The sequence below is a fragment of the Notolepis coatsorum genome (genome assembly GCF_963971535.1).
Source record: "Notolepis coatsorum genome assembly, chromosome: 10".
Lineage (NCBI taxonomy): Eukaryota > Metazoa > Chordata > Actinopteri > Aulopiformes > Paralepididae > Notolepis > Notolepis coatsorum.
In genome coordinates this window covers 90,958,677-90,976,906 of record NC_140174.1, presented here as the reverse complement: position 1 = coordinate 90,976,906, position 18,230 = coordinate 90,958,677, and the positions used below count along the sequence as shown (strand labels likewise).

Sequence of the window (18,230 nt, the reverse complement as noted above, 5' to 3'; positions counted from 1 at the left end):
CAACAAAATAATGTGATATCACAGTAATTTCTTACAATTTGAAGTCGTGAAATTACAACAATGTATTGTACTACCAGTGCTGTGAAATTACAACACATTGCTGTGAAGCCATTCACAGTAAATAGTTGTAAACCTTACTGTAAAAGTCGTGCAAAATATTGCCAGTAATTTATTGTGACTTTACGGTGAAAAATCGTACAGTTTGTATAATACAATATTGACACAGATGATGTTTCAAAAACAGATACAATAGCATTTCCGTAAAACTATATCTACTCTATGGGTACAAAAAGCAACGCTGTCTCCAAATAGAGCGGCTACCAATAATAGCAGATATAGAGCAATACCTTGCTAACTGTTTAGCCTTTCTCTTGGAGATGTGGGCCATCTGAAGGCCCCTAACCACCAACCCAGTCTGAACCCTGTCTAAACAGACTATAAGTCACAGCCATAAGAACAAATTAAATAAATTAAATAAGAACAAGAATGACCAAGAGAATAATAATAATGAAAAACGGTGGTGCCGTCCTCAACACCGATCTTGGTTACTTCCTCCTGGTCTCTCTGTCCCCTCATTCTTCTCCTTTTCTGCACAGATGACTTCCAATTACCTGGATTTCTCTGCTTTCTTCCACCAACTTTCTCATGCTCTGAACCATTGTGGGAATCTTTAACAACAACAACAAAAACAACAAAGATTAGTGTGTGTGCATGTGTGCACACCCGTGCATCTGTCAATCTTCCATTGTGACTGCTGCTGTGAATGACATGTGTCTATCCACTCATTAAGACTCATACATGTAATAACAATTCCTGATTAACACCTTCACCCTACCTGTGTCCGCTTCTAACTCCTCTCTCTCTCCGCCCTCTCTCCTCACACGCTCCACTGCCCCCTCATCCTCTGCTGTATAGGGACAAAACAAACAACAACAAAAACATGATTGTGTGTCTTGACAGCTGCTGTGGAGGGAAAAACATGAGTGACTGTGTGTCTTCTGTGAAATGTGTATCCACTCATTAAATATTGTGATATAAATGACTGATTCACACATTTTCCCTACCTGTGTCCTCTTCCAAATCCTCTCTCACTCTGCCCTCTCTCCTCACACGGTCCACTGTCCTCTCATCCTCTGCTATGGGGGAACACAATGCATGATGATGAGTGTGTCTAATCTGTATTATCACTGAGACAGCTGCTGTGGAGGAAAAACGTGTGTGTGTGTGTGTGTGTGTGTGTGTGTGTGTGTGTGTGTGTGTGTGATGTGAAATGTTATGTGTATCCACTCATTAACTGTATCCACTCAATACTGATAAACACAACACCTATACCTGTGTCTGCCTCCAACTCCCCGCTCTCTGCTTCCTCATCGCCCTCTGAGGCTGCGCTGGGATGATAGGAGCTGCCTACTTCCTCTTCATCAGATGTGTTGTCAGATGCTTCTTTAACTGTCCCTGCCAATTTATCCCTAGCCCTAATTGCCTCTGTGTAATTAACATTGACCAACTGGCACATTTCCTCCAGGGACACAGACATGTCTACTACAAAAAGAAACAAACCAGGTCATATCAATTAGTTTAGTTACTCTTTCTTGGACATGCTCTTACAATAACTATCTAACTAAATTAGTGATTGCATTACATGCAGCTGATGATTAGTAGCTAATAGAGACAGATCAATTGAGCTAGCTAGCTAAATGTTGGTTGAATGTGTTGGAAGCTGTAGCCGCGCCAAAAACAATACAAAATTATTATAACTTTAATAATCTGCAAACAGTGCCAGTGCAGTTCAATGTTCAGTGGCAGTTTAGTTATGAGGTTTCTTTTTTTTCAATTCAGTTCAGTTCAATGCAGTTCAACTGCCAGTGCAGTGCAATAACGAAATAATAATTAAATAGTTAAATAATACAAAATAATTTATTTAAAATAAATCAGAAAACAACGGTAAAATGTAATTTATTTCAAAGAGATGTCCTTTAAAGGTTCATGCTTCTCCCATCTCTGGCTGACTATGCAGCGTTTTGTAATTGCTGAAGCTTTTTAAGTTTAAATATCAAAATCAGAGAGAGGGGAGAGAGAGAGAGAGAGAGAGAGAGAGAGAGAGAGGCCGAGAGACCGTTTTGCGCGACTCGAGCCGCTTTGAGCTGCAGTTTCTGTATGAAAGGTGCTATACAAATAAAGTGTATTATTATTATTACACTACATCGTTCGGGGCTTAATTATGACAGCCTTTCTCTCATCAATCACCATTTCCCTAGCAAAAATAAGCGTAACGTTAGTGGTTTTCAACACCTTACTTCACAATTTTCTACCGTTCAATGTCCTAAAGAACCACTTCGATCTATATTCATAACGTGACAATCAGACCGTACGTATCGACCGGTAGTCATACACTGCATAGTTTACATGAGTTTGCAGGCTATGGGTCATTTGAAAACAGTTTATAATATATTGATCAACTTACCTCAGATGAAGTCGCGGGAAATTCTGTTCCTTTCTTCACGGGCTGACAGTCTAGAATTGTCTAGAATTGACTGGAGACGCGCATGCAGGTTACAAGGTTTTGACAGACAGATTTGAGGGTGAATAGAGTTAGGAGGTTTAGACAGATGATCGGTTTAAACTTTGTAAAACCCACACACACATATGGAGGATGATCTACGGAGTTGATTTATATAATAAAAAATTATAAAAAAAATGGAGTTATGAGGTTTTCTCCCGCCAGCGAGAGGCAGTGTCAGGCTGTGGTTGTACTGGGCAGCTCCCAGGTGTGAATGGAACTGTGTGTGAACGCAGGGCGTTGCTGAAAAGGAGCATTCGTGCTCAGAGAAAAGATCCTATCTGAAACTCTGAAACAGATTCCCTCAGATTTTTCCTCTGAATTCTTCCTCCGGGGTTTGTGCGCGGCGAGAGGCAAAGAGGAGTGGCGTCAGCGCTCTTGACGGTACCTGGTGATGAAGGTGCAGTCGTGCACCACGCTCTTCTCCAGCTGGACGCCCATCTCCGGATCGGACGCCACCAGCTGACCGTTGTGACGCCAGTGCAGGGTGGTGATCTTGTCCACCAGGGCGGCGGTGCAGTGGAAGGGCAGCCGGTCCCCCTTGAAGACCACCTGGCGCTGGGACGGCAGCAGGGACAGGGTGTGCAGCTCCAGAGGGCCGTCTGAGGAACGAGGAGGGAGAGAGAGGTTGATTGATTGAAAATTGTATTAACAGATTGCAGAATGGGTACAATACAGTACAGCTCAATACACACAATTGTTAAGGGGATGCAGACTAGAGAAATACTTTTGTCTTGTTTACATCAGGGTCCCCCATTTTCAATTAATCATAACATATATGACATACATGACATACAGATAGACAGTACTGTTACATCTAGACATTTATGACATACCAGATCTACAAATATACAGTACTGTTTGTGAGTACAAAAAGAGTAAAAAGAGAGTATATACATTTGAGGGGGAAGAAACTGTACATTGGAGGTGGTTGGGTGGGTGGGGTGGGGGGCGTTGGGTAGGCGGGGAAACTGTACATTGGAGGTGGTTGGGTGGGTGGGGTGGGGGGCGTTGGGTAGGCGGGGAAACTGTACATTGGAGGTGGTTGGGTGGGTGGGGTGGGGGGCGTTGGGTAGGCGGGGAAACTGTACATTGGAGGGGGTTGGGTTTGGACATTTACAGGGGCCAGTTTCGAATTGCAGTCTCCTGTAGGTGCTCTTTTAGAGAGGTTTTGAAGGTGGAGAGGTTGGTGGAGAGAGAGGTTGGCTTAATTCCCGGGCTGCTCCCTCATTACTCAAATCCCCCCCCCCCCCCCCCCCCCCCCGGCTAAACGTTTCCACGGAAGCCATTACGATGCTGTTTTAGGGGATATTGGAGGCAGACGGTTCATAAAGGCAAGCCACAGGGTCGGTTGTCAACGCGAGCCAGCTCGCTTGCGCTTTCGGAAATACAGTATAAGGCTATAGCGAGCTGCAGGAAGAGGTTTCCTGCAGGCATTTTGCCCTGCGAATCCTTAGGAAACAACTGGGGAAACATCTTGAGATAATGCCGTTGCAAAGCATACTATGTTTTTTTTCATTCACAAGCCCGAGTATTAACCCTTTCACTGCCGCACTACCAAACGGTTAACCCTTTCACCGTGACAATACACAGGTTAACCCTTTCACTGCCGCACAACAGCAGGTTAACCATTTCACTGCCACGCTACACAAGGTTAACCCTTTATTATCACACTACCGACGGTAAACGTAAAGGTAAAGGGTTAACCTTCTGTCGTGGGGCGACAGTGGCTCGGGCGGTAGAGCAGTCGTCTGGCAATCCGTAGGTTCCCGGTTCGATTCCCGCTCCTCCTGGGCAGCATGTCGATGTGTCCTTGAGCTAGACACTTAACGCCTAATTGCTCCCGATGAGCAGGTTGGCACCTTGCATGGTCGCCTCCGCTGTCGGTGTGTGAATGTGTGAGTGAATGGGTAAAATGTGAGTAACAAATTGTAAAGCGCTTTTGATAAAAGCGCTATATAAAAAAGCAGCCATTTTGCCATGAAAGGGTTAAGAGTGGTGAACCGCCTCATTCGTATGCATATCAGGCTTCTTCTTCTTCTTCTTCTTCTTCTTCTTCTTCTGTGGTGTCTCTTACCACAGCTCAGCTGGCTCTCCCTCAGGCCGCGCAGGGGCTTCCCCCGCAGGCTCCGGGGGTAGGCGCAGAGGGTCTCGTCCCCCAGCCGGGCGGAGCTGGTGCGGAAGAACCCCGGCACCCAGCGCAGGCCGCAGTCACATGACAGGAAGTCTGAGTTGAAGTTCCTGGTGAGAGAGAGAGAGAGAGGCCGGTCATTTGGGTGAGAGAGAGAGAGAGGCCGGTCATTTGGGTGAGAGAGAGAGAGAGAGGCCGGTCATTTGGGTGAGAGAGAGAGAGAGAGGCCGGTCATTTGTCAGGGAAGATAACAACGGGAGGATGTGCACTTTGACTCCGGTGGGTGGTGGGGGGGGGGGGGGGGGGGGGGGCACACATTACCATTCAGATCACGTTTCCTCTGGTATTTCATTATGGGATCAACATATGACATGTAATTAAAGAAAGCTCATTGCTGTAAGAGTTGTAAAGGTTAAATAATCATAAAGGTTAAATCACTACTTGTATTGTGTATTAATAACAATATCTGAAATTAAAAAAGAAAAGTAAAACTAACTTCCTACTGTCTTACTGACTTGCTACTATGCTTCTATACTTATACTACTATATTCATCATGCTAATATGTCTATACTACACTCAAGCTCGATACTATTTGACGAACAACGCCTCTGACCTTTAGCTGCAAGGGGGAAACCCCTTCTGCTGACTTGTTGTTCACAAGTTGTAACTGCACTGGAGAAAAGCGTCAGCTAAATCAGTGGTTCCCAAAGTCGGGGTTGCGACCCAAAGGTGGGCCGCGAGCAGCCACGGGAGGGCCGCGAGATGATTAAAAAAAAAATCATTTTTCTTTTTTTTCTTTTTTTTAGGCCACTGAACTTAGAAGCAGGCCAGGACAGTGTTTCTAGTTGTATTCTAAACTTCTATTCTATTGTATTCTAAAATGTGACTATATGGTTTTATATTAACTTAATAAATAAACAAAAACGAAAAATCTACTTATTTCAACGAACATTTCAAACTAAATAACAGATTATGCACATAAAACGCTGAAAACAACCGAAGCAACAATAGTATTTTAATGAGGCTATTATTATTATCATGATTATTTTGCAACAAGTTAGCCCTCTCATAAATAGCACATATAAATGAATAACTAACTTGAACTAACTTAATAGGATTGAAGTGATATTTGGCTTAAAAAATCGGTCGCCTGGCAAAAAAAAAAAAAGAAAAAAAGCCTGACGATGTGCATTGGGCCGCGGCTCTCTGACGCCTTATTTTCTGGGTCCCGGCCTGAAAAGTTTGGGAACCCCTGAGCTAAATGACTAAAATATAAATGTCAATGTAAAATGATGCCTGTTACAGACAATCACTTCTAACCCTAGTCTTAGTTGTTCACACTGTTTACTTCCCTGTAGGGCTGTCCCCGACTAAGGATTTGGATAGTCGACTATGATTGGCCAAAATGTGCAGATAGTCGACTATTTTCAAAGAATTTTTCTTTTTCTTTTTTCATTCCATTTGGACTGTGGGGGTGCTTAATGTCTGAAGGAGTGGACGGAAGGCTTCTTGTCCTCTGCAAAAGCATGCAATTGGTCCACTGATGGATACATCTAGATATTTGTCTAGTCTAGTGTGTTCATTAGATGGGTGAAATCCTCTTTCAGTGCCTCTGTGCCTGTTTTCTTAGGCAGTTAGCCTCTAGTATGTGTGCCATTAGCGTTAGCCATGCTTCTAGGCCTCTTTTCTTTTGGAAAGAATGATAAAAATATATATATATTTTTTTTAAATAATAATAATAAAAAACTTTTTTTTAACTATTTATTCGACTAAGAGGTTGGCAGTCGACTACGGCTCCTTTCGATCGATTAGTTGACTATTCGACTAATAGGGGTCAGCCCTACTTCCCTGTAAAACAGAGTTCTTTCTGCGCTGAGCGTAAACTATTTGAGTGCAACCAGGGCAGTACTCACACTAGCTTGAGAGCGGGCAGCTCCTGGAATACTCCGAGATCCAAGGTAGATATGATGTTGCCAGAAAGATTCCTAGGAAACAGACAAGATATCAACAAATCCACCAGGCGACCTCCTCCTCCTCCCCACAATGTAGTAGTAAATTATATTGACCATATTGATCAAATTGTTTACACTGCCTGTGTTGTCTTTTACTACCTGTATACTGTGTTGTTTTACTACCTGTACCCCTCCCCCCCTCCCCCCCATGCTGCTATGATGCCTGAATTTCCCCAAGGGGATCAATAAAGGAATATCTTATCTTATCTTATCTTATCTTAATGCAAACAGTGATGTCTTCATAGTGTCAAAGTTATATCTTGGCTACACGTCTCTTACAGTTTGGTGAGATTGGTGAGTCCCTGGAACATATCGGGAGTCAAGCAGCCAATGCGGTTGTTGGAGAGGTCGCTGGAAGAGAAAGGGGGGGGGGGGGGGGGAGGCACGGGTTGGGTTTGTTATTTTCTTTTAGACAATTCATAGTGTGCCTACAAATAGTGTAGTCCAAACCCCTGCCTCTGGAACCACATGTGTACAGTATCTCTCCCTGCTGGCAGGGGAACGCGTCCCACAAGAGCTCTCTCTCTCTTTCTCTCCTGCGTCTCTCCTGTCTACCTCTCAACCTTTCTACTTATTACTCTCCTTTAGAAAAGGAAAGGATAAAGATACTAAGCCTACATGCAATACATGTACAAAGAATTCCGATGAGAAATAGGTGGAATTCTGCACTTCCAGACAGAGCGGATAGGAATATAAAACTACCTTGTAGAATCAACCGCTGGAATTCTGCAAAAGGAGAAATACAAATCTGCAGATTACACTTGTGCCTGATGATGACTAATACAGATTATATTTGGGCCTGATGATGACTAATGCAGATTACATTTGTGCCTGATGATGACTAATGCAGATTACATTTGTGCCTGATGATGACTAATGCAGATGACATTTGTGCCTGATGATGACTAATGCAGATTACATTTGTGCCTGATGATGACTAATGCAGATTACATTTGGGCCTGATGACGACAGATTATGTTTTGATGATTTATTTATTCTTTTAATTATGATGTTTTTAGTGATTTTGGAACATCAAACATTATCGCTAAAACAGCACAGGGCATTTGTATTTGCAATTTATCTACAGTGGCAAAGTAATGATGACTTAGAAATATAACCAAATGGGCGGCTAGGTGGTGCAGTGGGCAAGGCACTCACCTCCAATGCTGGAGACGCTGGGTTCGAACCCAGCGCTCCACATTGCTTTCAGTTTAGCTGGTCGTCCGTACTAATACAATTGGCAGTATTAGGGGGAGGGAAACTGATGGGTGGGGATCGGACGTTGTGGACAGCGACTCCTACAGGTCGGTTGGTGCGCCTGCGGCCCTGCGCAGTAGAATCAAGAAGCGACGGGGGCGGCGTCCCTCCAAAGCGCAGACCCCTGACGCTGAAAGATCGCGCTGCGCAGGTGAAAAGATGCGACGGCTGCTACCTCGAGTATCGGAGGGGACTCGTGCTATGTATGGCTTACACGTCCACATTACAGCCGGCTTGTGGGAGGCATGAAACAGCGTTCGAAGGGAGCTCCAGTAGCTCACCGCGTACCTCGAGCGCTGTTTCGGCGCCGGGGACAACCGTGCTCGTCACGGATCTGGGGTTAGCGAGTTCGATTCCCGGACTGCAGCCGTATCTTTCTCAGAGTGTCTTCCCCCCATCTGTACCCATTCAAACCTGTTTCTGTCGGTCATTCTTGACCAGAGAAAATGCGATAAACGCAAAAAAGAGCCAGCGGAATGGCCAAAGTTTAAAAAAAAGAAACAGCGTTCGAGACAGGGGAGGGTTGAATTGGACGATACGAAATTGGGATGGGAGAAAAATAGAAAAATGGGAGAAAAAGTGGATACAAAAAAAGAAATATAACCAAATCAAAATAAGCAAGACATCGGTCCCCTGTCAGATTCCCTTATCGCCCCCGTCCACGAGGGCACCCTGATAAAAGACTTATCTCCAGTGGGGTAAAAGCAAAGCCCATTGTCCTGCGCTCTGTGTCTGAGTGTGATGTACAGCCACGACCGGAAGGGGCTTTGACACTAGCCAGCAGAGAGCTGTCCAGAGAGCTGGTGGTTATCTCCCCTTGTTTGTTTTGAGAAGCCCCAGACCTTGCAGGGAAAACACAAGCAGGAGGAGGAGGAGGAGTAGGAGGGGAGGGGGGGTCACGCGGCTCGGGGCAGCAGAGAGGACCAGCGCCGGCCGCGGTGACGTGACCAGACCTCGCTGTCCCAAAAAAAAATAGCGAGTGAGAGGCAGAGGGTGGTTGCAAACTGCTGCCCTGTCACTTCCAATGATGCGTGAGGAGCCTCCAGCGCGGAGCCTTGAGGTTTCCCACGGTGGCCGAGCGCTGCCCCAGAAATGTCAGCCCGGGGCCCACGCAAGGATCAACAGAGACCAGCACTTAGCGGAGGCATCCAGGTCGCCATGGTCATACTAACACTGGGAGCCCGATATATATTGCCTTGACATCTGCCATGAGTTGTCATAACAGTGTGGACTTGAGAAGAGAAATGTCGAGGGCATACGCGGCGCCTGGACTACTGTGTCTGGTACGAACGTGGCCGCGACCGCCGCCGACGGTGTTTGAAAAAAAGAAGAAAAAAAGAAAAAGAAAGAAAAACTGCACTAAGCGCCCTAATCCGCCTCACGCCTGTGTTTATAATTCCTATTAATGCGTGTGTTGTTTTGTGCTTAAATGGAATGCGAAACCGGGCTAATATTTACAGTACTTACAGTTTGCGGAGCTCCGACAGGCCCTGGAAGGCTCCGGGCAGGATGGTGCTGATTAGGTTGTGCTTGAGGTCCCTGTCGAGAGGGGAGAACAATAGGTCAATATGGAGAACATCTTCCAACATGGTGCACAGTGATTGTAGTGGCCGCTTGACATTCCCTAATCAATTGACCCAGGGCCACGATGCACCTACTCAGATGTTCTTCTACTCGAGTAACAAAAGCAGTTGTGGATGTTGACAGATTGAATGTCCAGGCTGCCGCTGATGTAGTTTGTAAGGTTTATTATCCAAAGGAAATGATGGTTGAGAACAAAACAGTATTGCGTCTTCCCTATTGCTCCGGTAGGGGGGAAAGATCCTCTCAGCAGGTGCATAACATTACTCTAATTACAGTGCCTACTATAAGAAGTGGTGTGCCCCTAATATTCAAAACATAAATACAAATCAATTACCATAAACAATACAACTTCCAATATGTCGGTTTTGGCTTCTACAGTGATGATGGGATACATGTGCCCCCGAACACGGTCCTCCCACCAGAGGGACTCAGCGGGATCTTTCTGCACACGGATGGGAAATCTTACCCCGTCAACCACCTGGTCTCGGGTTGAGCGGGGAGGCAAAAACCTTGACCAAAGAAAATATTGACGGAATCTAACACCGCAAGCGAGGAGTTGTACTTTTTTCTTTCAGTGGACATTTGAAAAGGGGTTCTTCCCATGATAGGATTCCTCAGACTATGGCCAAACCATAAATATTGATTTCTTTATACTGCCTTTGAGGTTCTAATGTCATCCTAGCCACCGCATTTCGCTCCACCCTCATCCCATTCATTGCCCACACCCATGTGCTAAACCATTCAGCCAGATGCCCTCCTCCCTCAGCTACCCCGAGTGAACGCTACATCTCCGAATCCAAGAAGCGTCTTTTATTGTTTATTAGCCAGGTGGGAATAGCGAGGTCAGAGGAGGTCAGAGACGAAGCGGTTATCGGCGGGACAGGCCCGACGTGGCCTGGAATGTGATCCGTCTGTTCCCTCGGGTCCGGTCGTGTTTTACAGAGACTGTGTTTTCCTCGGTTCCAGTCCTACCCAGCATGCCGCTGTGGCAGGCAGGACCTCTAGGGACCTTTTCTGCTCCTTTTCCTCTCCACAAAGTATTTTCTGCCATCTTGCTTCCCCTCACAAACGTGTCGCGTCACACCATGCACAACCTCACAAGCTCTCCTACCCCCCCCTGTCCTGTCCTCTGGCCAAGAGATGAGCTATTTCTATTTTGATCAAATCAGAACAGGAGAATAATTTTATAAAATGGTTTTCATTTAAAAAAAATAGTCTGTGGTATGGTTGGAATATAGTCTAGATAAGAGTTTCTTAAAAAAATATTATTTATTGTTTGTCAGGATGTGTTTCAACCATGCTCTCAGCACCATCAGTCACATCAGGATTATGGACGCGAGAACAGTTATAATGATGGAACTGCAGCAGGCAGATATAGGTCTGATTAAAAGTGCACATCCATGCCTTAATACAAGCCTTGTTCTTTGAGTGAACGCCAGCCACTCGGTTCAAACACTTTGCAACAATTTCACCGTTTTATAGAGGTGGAAGCTTACCCTGACCTACTGACAGAAGGGAACAAGACCGACAGGTGTAGCCAGCCTGCAATCACTGTATCAAATGGGCGCCTCTATCATAAAATCTTAACATAGCCCCCTCTGTGCCAAGGAATTCTAAACTACTAATCACCCACAGTGCCAGAACTAGATAGTACTGTACATTAGTACACTGCATAGTATTGTGTATTGTATATTATATGGTAACTCAGAACATTGTACATATGTCTATACCGAACACTGTGACCTCATTTTCTTCTTCTAAATTCATGCTATATTATGTTATTATGTTATTTGATACTATCTTGTCTAGCACAGTCTCTGGAGCGTAACAGTAAGAAGCATTTTGTATGAAAGTATTCTGTACTTCTGTATGACAACTATTAAAGAACTTGAACTTGAACTTGAACTTTCTAAGTCAGACAAAAGTGATATTTCACTGGATACTCTGGCAACTGACCTACGGATAGAACTAGAAGGGCAGTGGGGCACTCAGAGATATGCCGATGCCCGCGTGAGCAGGCAATGCCCTACCCATGGGTGACGCCATCTCTGTAACACCTACTATGAAAATGTGTTATTTGACAATTCTTTCATTCCTGCCATGAATGGAGCAAGATGCCTCACTTATAATCTACCCCCACTCCCATCCGCCTGCATTCAGATTCAGATTACTTTAATCGCCATTATGTTTACAAAACACATAGGAACGTGATACGGCATATACAGTACAGTGCATCAACTTTTATTCACAAATAAAAAAGTGCAAAACAGGACAGAACAGTGAGACAACGACAAGACAATAAAGTGCAATGGCTAAGGACATGTTGTTGGTGCAAAATAAAGTTTTTAATTCATAATGTGCCACATCCAATTCTACTTCTACAGCTGTGACTGGTCTCCCAAAGGATCATACTGGGCTTTGTGAGTGACACGTGGGTTCTGAGTCATTCTTCTTGCGATACAAAAGTCACCGTGCATCGAAAGTCACTAGAAACGCTAACATCTGAGGTGCATCTGTTCTCCTAGAAAATCCTTGTTTTTCCCCTGAAAGATCGCTCTACACATTCTCACATACACTCGGAGCCAATGGCAGCGGTGAATCGGCAGGAAATAACAACCAAATGTTTCCATAATGGTAAAAGATTGTGAAAAAAATAACAGCACAGTGATTTTTGAGTGAACCTGACAGGCAGCAATGACTTCACTCATCATGTAGGCCTATTTATATGAAGCCGTACAAGAACTCGCAAGACACGTGTGCTACACATTATTGTTCAGATTGAATAAGAACAGCAGCAATAATTATGACAATCATAATAAGCCAACGTATGTTGTGATTTGGGGGTAATATCAAGACTGATGCAGTAACAAAAGTATGCCTTGTTGACGGAGATTGTGGAGACATAACTGAGAGAATGGTGCAGTTTCGAGAACAGCACAAGAAGCACTTATTTTTTTTATTTATTTTTTTATTTTTTTCCCCCTCCTTTTTCCTCAGTTTTTCTCCCAGCTTCTTTTCACCTGGCAGCGCGGACTCTCACTGAGAGGGTGTAACGTGTGGAAGGATCACACTACCCCCCTTAGATCCTATCCTCGCTGAGCAGGCGCCCCGACCGAACTGTAGGAGTCGCTGTTTACAACGACCAGGACCCACCCACCAGCTTTCCCACCCCTAACACTGCCAATTGTGTTAGTATGAATGACCAGCCAAGCTGATAGCAATGCCGAGAGCTGGGCTCGAACCCAGCGTCTCCTGCATTGGTGGCGAGCGCCTTGCCCACTACACCACCTAGCCGCCCCACACAAGAAGCACTTTTATGTGGAAGTAAGAGACATCTGATTAACAAGTGCAGATATTGTACAGTATCTGTATCTGCATTAAATAAGTAGCATTCTCATATCACCAGAGCCTGTAAAAATCATCCTAATATTAATGTTTATGCCACCAGAGCCTGTAATAATTATGCTAATAATAATAATAATAATAATAATAATAATAATAATAATAATAATAATAATAATAATAATAATAATAATAATATTCATACCACCAGAGCCTGTAATAATCATAAACCAGAATCAGTGAGAGGAGGGGTGTGGACCGCGGGCAACACGCATCAAGACTAGAAAGAAAACAAACCTCCACCAGGCGGCAGCCACACATTTCTTCTCTCTCACAGAGCAAACAAACACGTCTACAATATTCAACAAATGCAGACACAATCTATTACCATTGATTATAATTGCCGGTATCCAAACACACTCACACAACATACACAGAGATCATCCACTGTCTGCAGAAAAGACAAAACGCCCAAACTAGTCTACCAAGGGCAGCTGATAGACAGTAGCCTACATGTTAGCCTAAGTGTAGGGGGCGGGTCAAACATAGACCAATGAAAGCAGATCTCTCTGAGTCCCTGCACTGTTACAAACTATTATACACTGTTACACACTCTTAAACGAACACACTATTAGGCTACACACTTAAGCATGGGGGCATGATTAACCTAGACCAGTGGTTCCCAAACTGTGGTGCGCGCACCCCTTGTGGTGCGCGAGCGCCCTCTAGGTGGTGCGTGACATGAAAAGGCTAATGGTGGTAAATACGTTTTTTTTTTTTTTTTTTTTACAATAAAATGTCATACAAATCGTAGTCAAACCTTTAGTATTATGGATATTAAACATGCTGGCAGAGTACATGCATCCATGTTGTCGTGAACATTTTTATTAAATAAAGATTCCCTATCCATAGTCGCCGGGGGAAGAGATAAAATAAAATCTGTGCACGAAGACCAGCAACAATTTTTTCTAACAGAAACCCATTGGGGGGTGCGTCAGCTAGGTCGGGAGGTGACAAGGGGTGCACGGCCAAAAAAGTTTGGGAACCGCTGACCTAGACCAATGAAAGCAGTAGTTTGTACAGAGTTCATTGAAACCTCCCATAAGTCTCTATGACAAACGGTTCATGAGATATGAAAGGGGGTGGGGCTTATTTCAATGGACAATGATCTATGTTGACGTCTATGTTGTAAACAGGGTCCAGAGAGCTGATTCCTGGAGGCTCTGAGCAGCGAGTCTGTTTAGTATCGCCCCCTTGCTTCAAAAGGTGTAACTTCATAGTGAAATATGTATTTCAATGGACAATGATGGAAATGTATTCAAATAAAATACTAGTCGTTGACCGATCGTAAAGAGAATATAGCAGAATTTAGGTACTTGGCCTGCTGTCAGCCTGTGTGCAATGCTTCCAAATTGGCCCTGCGAACAGATCGAATCACTTACAGAGACAGTGTGCCTGATGGAGATGATAAATGGATGAGAGAGAGAGAGAGAGAGAGAGAGAGAGAGAGAGAGAGAGAGAGAGAGAGAGAGAGAGAGAGAGAGAGAGAGAGAGAGAGAGAGAGAGAGAGAGAGAGAGAAATAACTGGGCGATCACGCAGCCCTCATTTGTCACGGCTTTTGGTAGAATTGAACTTTCAGTTTGCAAAAATACTTGCTGATGCATTATGTGGCTATGTCAGGACAGAATTAGTGGACTGGAGAAACTGAAAAATGAACGCGGACGTCTCATTAACATCACAACTCGAGCGAGTGAGTGAGTGAGTGAGTGAGCGAGTGAGTGAGTGAGCGAGTGAGCGAGCGAGTGAGTGAGTGAGTGAGTGAGTTTATGTTTATTTAGGATCCCCATTAGCTTTTGCACTAGGCAAAAGCTATTCTTCCTGGGGTCCGGCACGCACAAATGTACAACAACTACATTCAATACATTACATTACATCAATACATACATTACATCATCATCAACATCAACATCAATACATTACATCAATATCAACATCAGTCACATCATCAATTACAGTACATCACTATCAACATCAGAACGTTAGAATGATATTGTACAAGATATCCACCAGCAAAAAGCATTCAAATAAAATAACTAAAATAACTAAAATAACTAAAATCAAACAAATAGTGCTTCCTAAGCAGCACTCACCGCCATCAACTTAAACACAACCAACGTGAAAATAACTAAAATAACTAAAATCAAACAAATAGTGCTTCCTGAGCAGCACTCACCGCCATCAACTTAAACACAACCAACAGTCAACTGGTTTTCACCTCTTTGCCATAATGGCTCAGTGCATGCTCATCAGCAGATGGCACTTTAACTTCCTCTTAAAGGTAGCCTTGGATTCTATTTCAGCTAAGTAGCTTGGCAATGAGTTCCATTCCATGATAGCTCTGTAAGTCACAGAAGATTTTAGTAGATTTGTTCTCGGTTTAGGTGCCATTAGATGGCCTGACGTAGCTTGTCTAGTCATATGGTCATGTTCTTCTCTTATGTAAACTATATGATCATAAAAATACTGTGGTTTTTTGACAACTTGAACATTTCTGAGAAAAGTTATGAGACGGGATTGCAGACGTTTCTCAACCGTAAGCCATGATAATTGTCTGTGCATAACTCCAATGTTAGTGCGCTTTGAACAGTGGAGGGCTAGCCTTGCAGCCTTATTTTGAGCTATTTGTAGTTTCTGTATTTGTGTTTTTGCTGCTGATGACCATATGACGGGACAGTACTCAAGATGTGACAAAACCAGAGCCTGAATGACTTCTTTAAAAGTGGTTGGTGTTAAATACTTTGTGCATTTTCTTGTCACAGCTATGCTCCTTCCTATTTTTGTTATTATACTGTCAATTTGCTTTGTCCACTTTAAACCTGAATCAAGAACCATGCCAAGCAACTTAGCCTCTTTTACCTGTTCCACTGGCTGACCAGCCAGAGTCAGGCTTAATTGTGGATCGCTGCTTAATATGTGCCACGCCGGGTTTTCCTTTTTACCCCCTTGGTGCCACGGTCCACTTCAATGTTAACGTTAATATCGCCTAATCTATGTTTTAAATTATGGCTATGTGTCTAATCTGCCCGTCACTTATCAAAGAATCATTTCCAGTCAGTGCTGTCAAGGCAGATTGGTTTTTTATCGCTTCATTTCCGTTTCAGAGCATTTTGAAAAGCACCCGTTTTGAAATAAAAAACAGTTCATTCTAGACCATTCTGTGATAATCGTCTTTTACTGGAATATTCCAGAACGCTGATATTCGTCTGCCTATTTATGAATCGTCTTCAAATAAACGCTAGATGATCAATATTATACGCGCCGCACACGGATAACCAGCGCGTTCATTTCCTCATGGATTTTTTCAGTAAAACCGAAAGAGCCCATTTCACATAACAGCCTATATCTTCATAAAAATTTGTCTTCCGGTTTGAACGCAATGTGAAGCGATACGCGTTTGGTTACAGCTCCGCTCCCGTCAACGTTAATTTCATTTAAAAACCTTATTTGAACAATACCAAAAGAGATTAAACCACATCGTATGTATTGATAAGACCTTCTACTAACTATATCAAAATACATAAAGACTCAACATAGATATTAAGGATAAGAAAAAGGGTGGAAAGAGATTCGGCACAGATACTCCAACGGCGCCGATTTTGACACGGTCAAAAAATACAACAGGCGAGGCAGCGGCGGTACCGTTGTTGACTAGCCCCGATGGGGGGACTATAGTGGAGAATATACCGGGACCAACGACGACTGGCCCGAGAGGGAGACAGCAGTTGACAACACAACGTGTAAAAATACCGTAAGAGATAAAGCAGGGGAATTTGAGAAGATAATCTCCAACAAACCCATCGGGTCCATCATTGCACCCACAACATCAACTGACACAAGCAGTGCAATTTCACAACCCGACTTCAACTCTCTGACTATCCTGATGAAGGAACAGATGGTCGCTTTCAAATTACACATCGAGGAACTCAAAGATGAATTCAAAGCACACGTCGATGCTAAATTCGAAGAGGTTATGGAAGCAGCCTCTGCACAGGCCGGGCGAATCACGGCAGTGGAGAATACGGTGATAGAAATTACACAGATGGTCCAAGAGAACGAGAAGAACGTCAACGATGGATTAACAGAGTTATCGAAGGAGATAAAACAGGTGGAAGAAGAGTGTCGGAAGAAAATACAAGAAGTCGAAGAGAAAGCAATGGAGAGGCAGCTCGAGACCCAACGTTACTACAGGCGAAATAATATCCGCATTGTGGGACTGGATGAATCAGTCAATTGCACAGACGTCAGCTTTCCAACAGTGTTAGTAGATATTTTAGGTAATAACACCCTTCCCACAGCGCCGACAGTGGACCAATGTTACAGATTCGGTACACGAGGCCAAAGAGTTAACGGTCCGATCATTGTTACCCTGCGCAAGACGGTAATAAGAGACGCCATCATTAGAGGAGCGCGCAATCAAAGGGGGAAACTGAAATATGGTGAAAATTCAATATCTATCTACGGAGATCTATGCAAGGAGGCCATCGCTCAGCGTTTCCCCTACAAGGATGTGATGCAGAGAATATTTAAGAGTGGTCTCAGGCCAATCCTTAACTACCCGGCACTATTATCGATTTTGGGAAAAGACGGTATTAGGCAGGGAATACGCACGTTTAAAGCCACCGAAGATTACATGAAGCAACATGGATCTGGTCCCCCCGAGATTTGCACAATGTAGCTCTAAAAGTCTCTGTTTTTCTCTTTTTTCTCTTTACTCAATTTTATTTTCTCTGTTTTTCTCTGATGAGTTTTATTTTAGTTCTCACTCCTTTTTTAAATTTTTATCTTTCATTGTTATTTTTTTTCATTTTAAGGTGTTAGTATTTATCTCCACTCTTTTCCTTTTTTTTGATGTTTCCTACATAAGTTAGTAGAAGGTTCAAATGAATATATCAATGAAGGTATATTTTTCATTTTTCACACTATTGTTAGTACATTAATGGGAAGGCGCAAGACCAAAAGCGACATTCTATTGAATTAGAATGAAAGTTTTAGATCCTATGGCAATTAGCATAGGAAGAGTAGGATTACAAAGCTCAATTTGGGTAATCCGGTGGCCTAAGGGAGGGAGTCATACGCGTAGGATGTGTCTATGGGACACAATCCTGTACGACTCTCGTGGGAGGGGGGGAAAGGGGATTTTTATTTGTATATATGTATGTTTTTAAGCTCGGCACTCAACGGGACCTCACTAGTTGGATGTATATCTATTGTTGCCTCGCACTCCAGAAGCATTACCAACAACTACACAACAACATGTATAGATTATGGCTAGTTTGAATATA

At 43.6% G+C, this 18,230-nt stretch overlaps 1 protein-coding gene across 1 annotated transcript in view; it reads right to left on the bottom strand.

The window, feature by feature from the left end:
- Nucleotides 1-18,230, bottom strand: part of adgra2 (adhesion G protein-coupled receptor A2) — a 174,763-nt gene that overhangs the window by 38,675 nt on the left and 117,858 nt on the right. The window contains exons 3-7 of the mRNA XM_084322572.1: nucleotides 9,429-9,500; nucleotides 6,984-7,055; nucleotides 6,606-6,677; nucleotides 4,638-4,801; nucleotides 2,949-3,162 (exon numbers count right to left, since the gene is read on the bottom strand). Of these exons, the coding sequence (XP_084178698.1) occupies nucleotides 2,949-3,162; nucleotides 4,638-4,801; nucleotides 6,606-6,677; nucleotides 6,984-7,055; nucleotides 9,429-9,500 (594 nt within the window). The remainder of the gene's footprint in view (nucleotides 1-2,948; nucleotides 3,163-4,637; nucleotides 4,802-6,605; nucleotides 6,678-6,983; nucleotides 7,056-9,428; nucleotides 9,501-18,230) is intronic.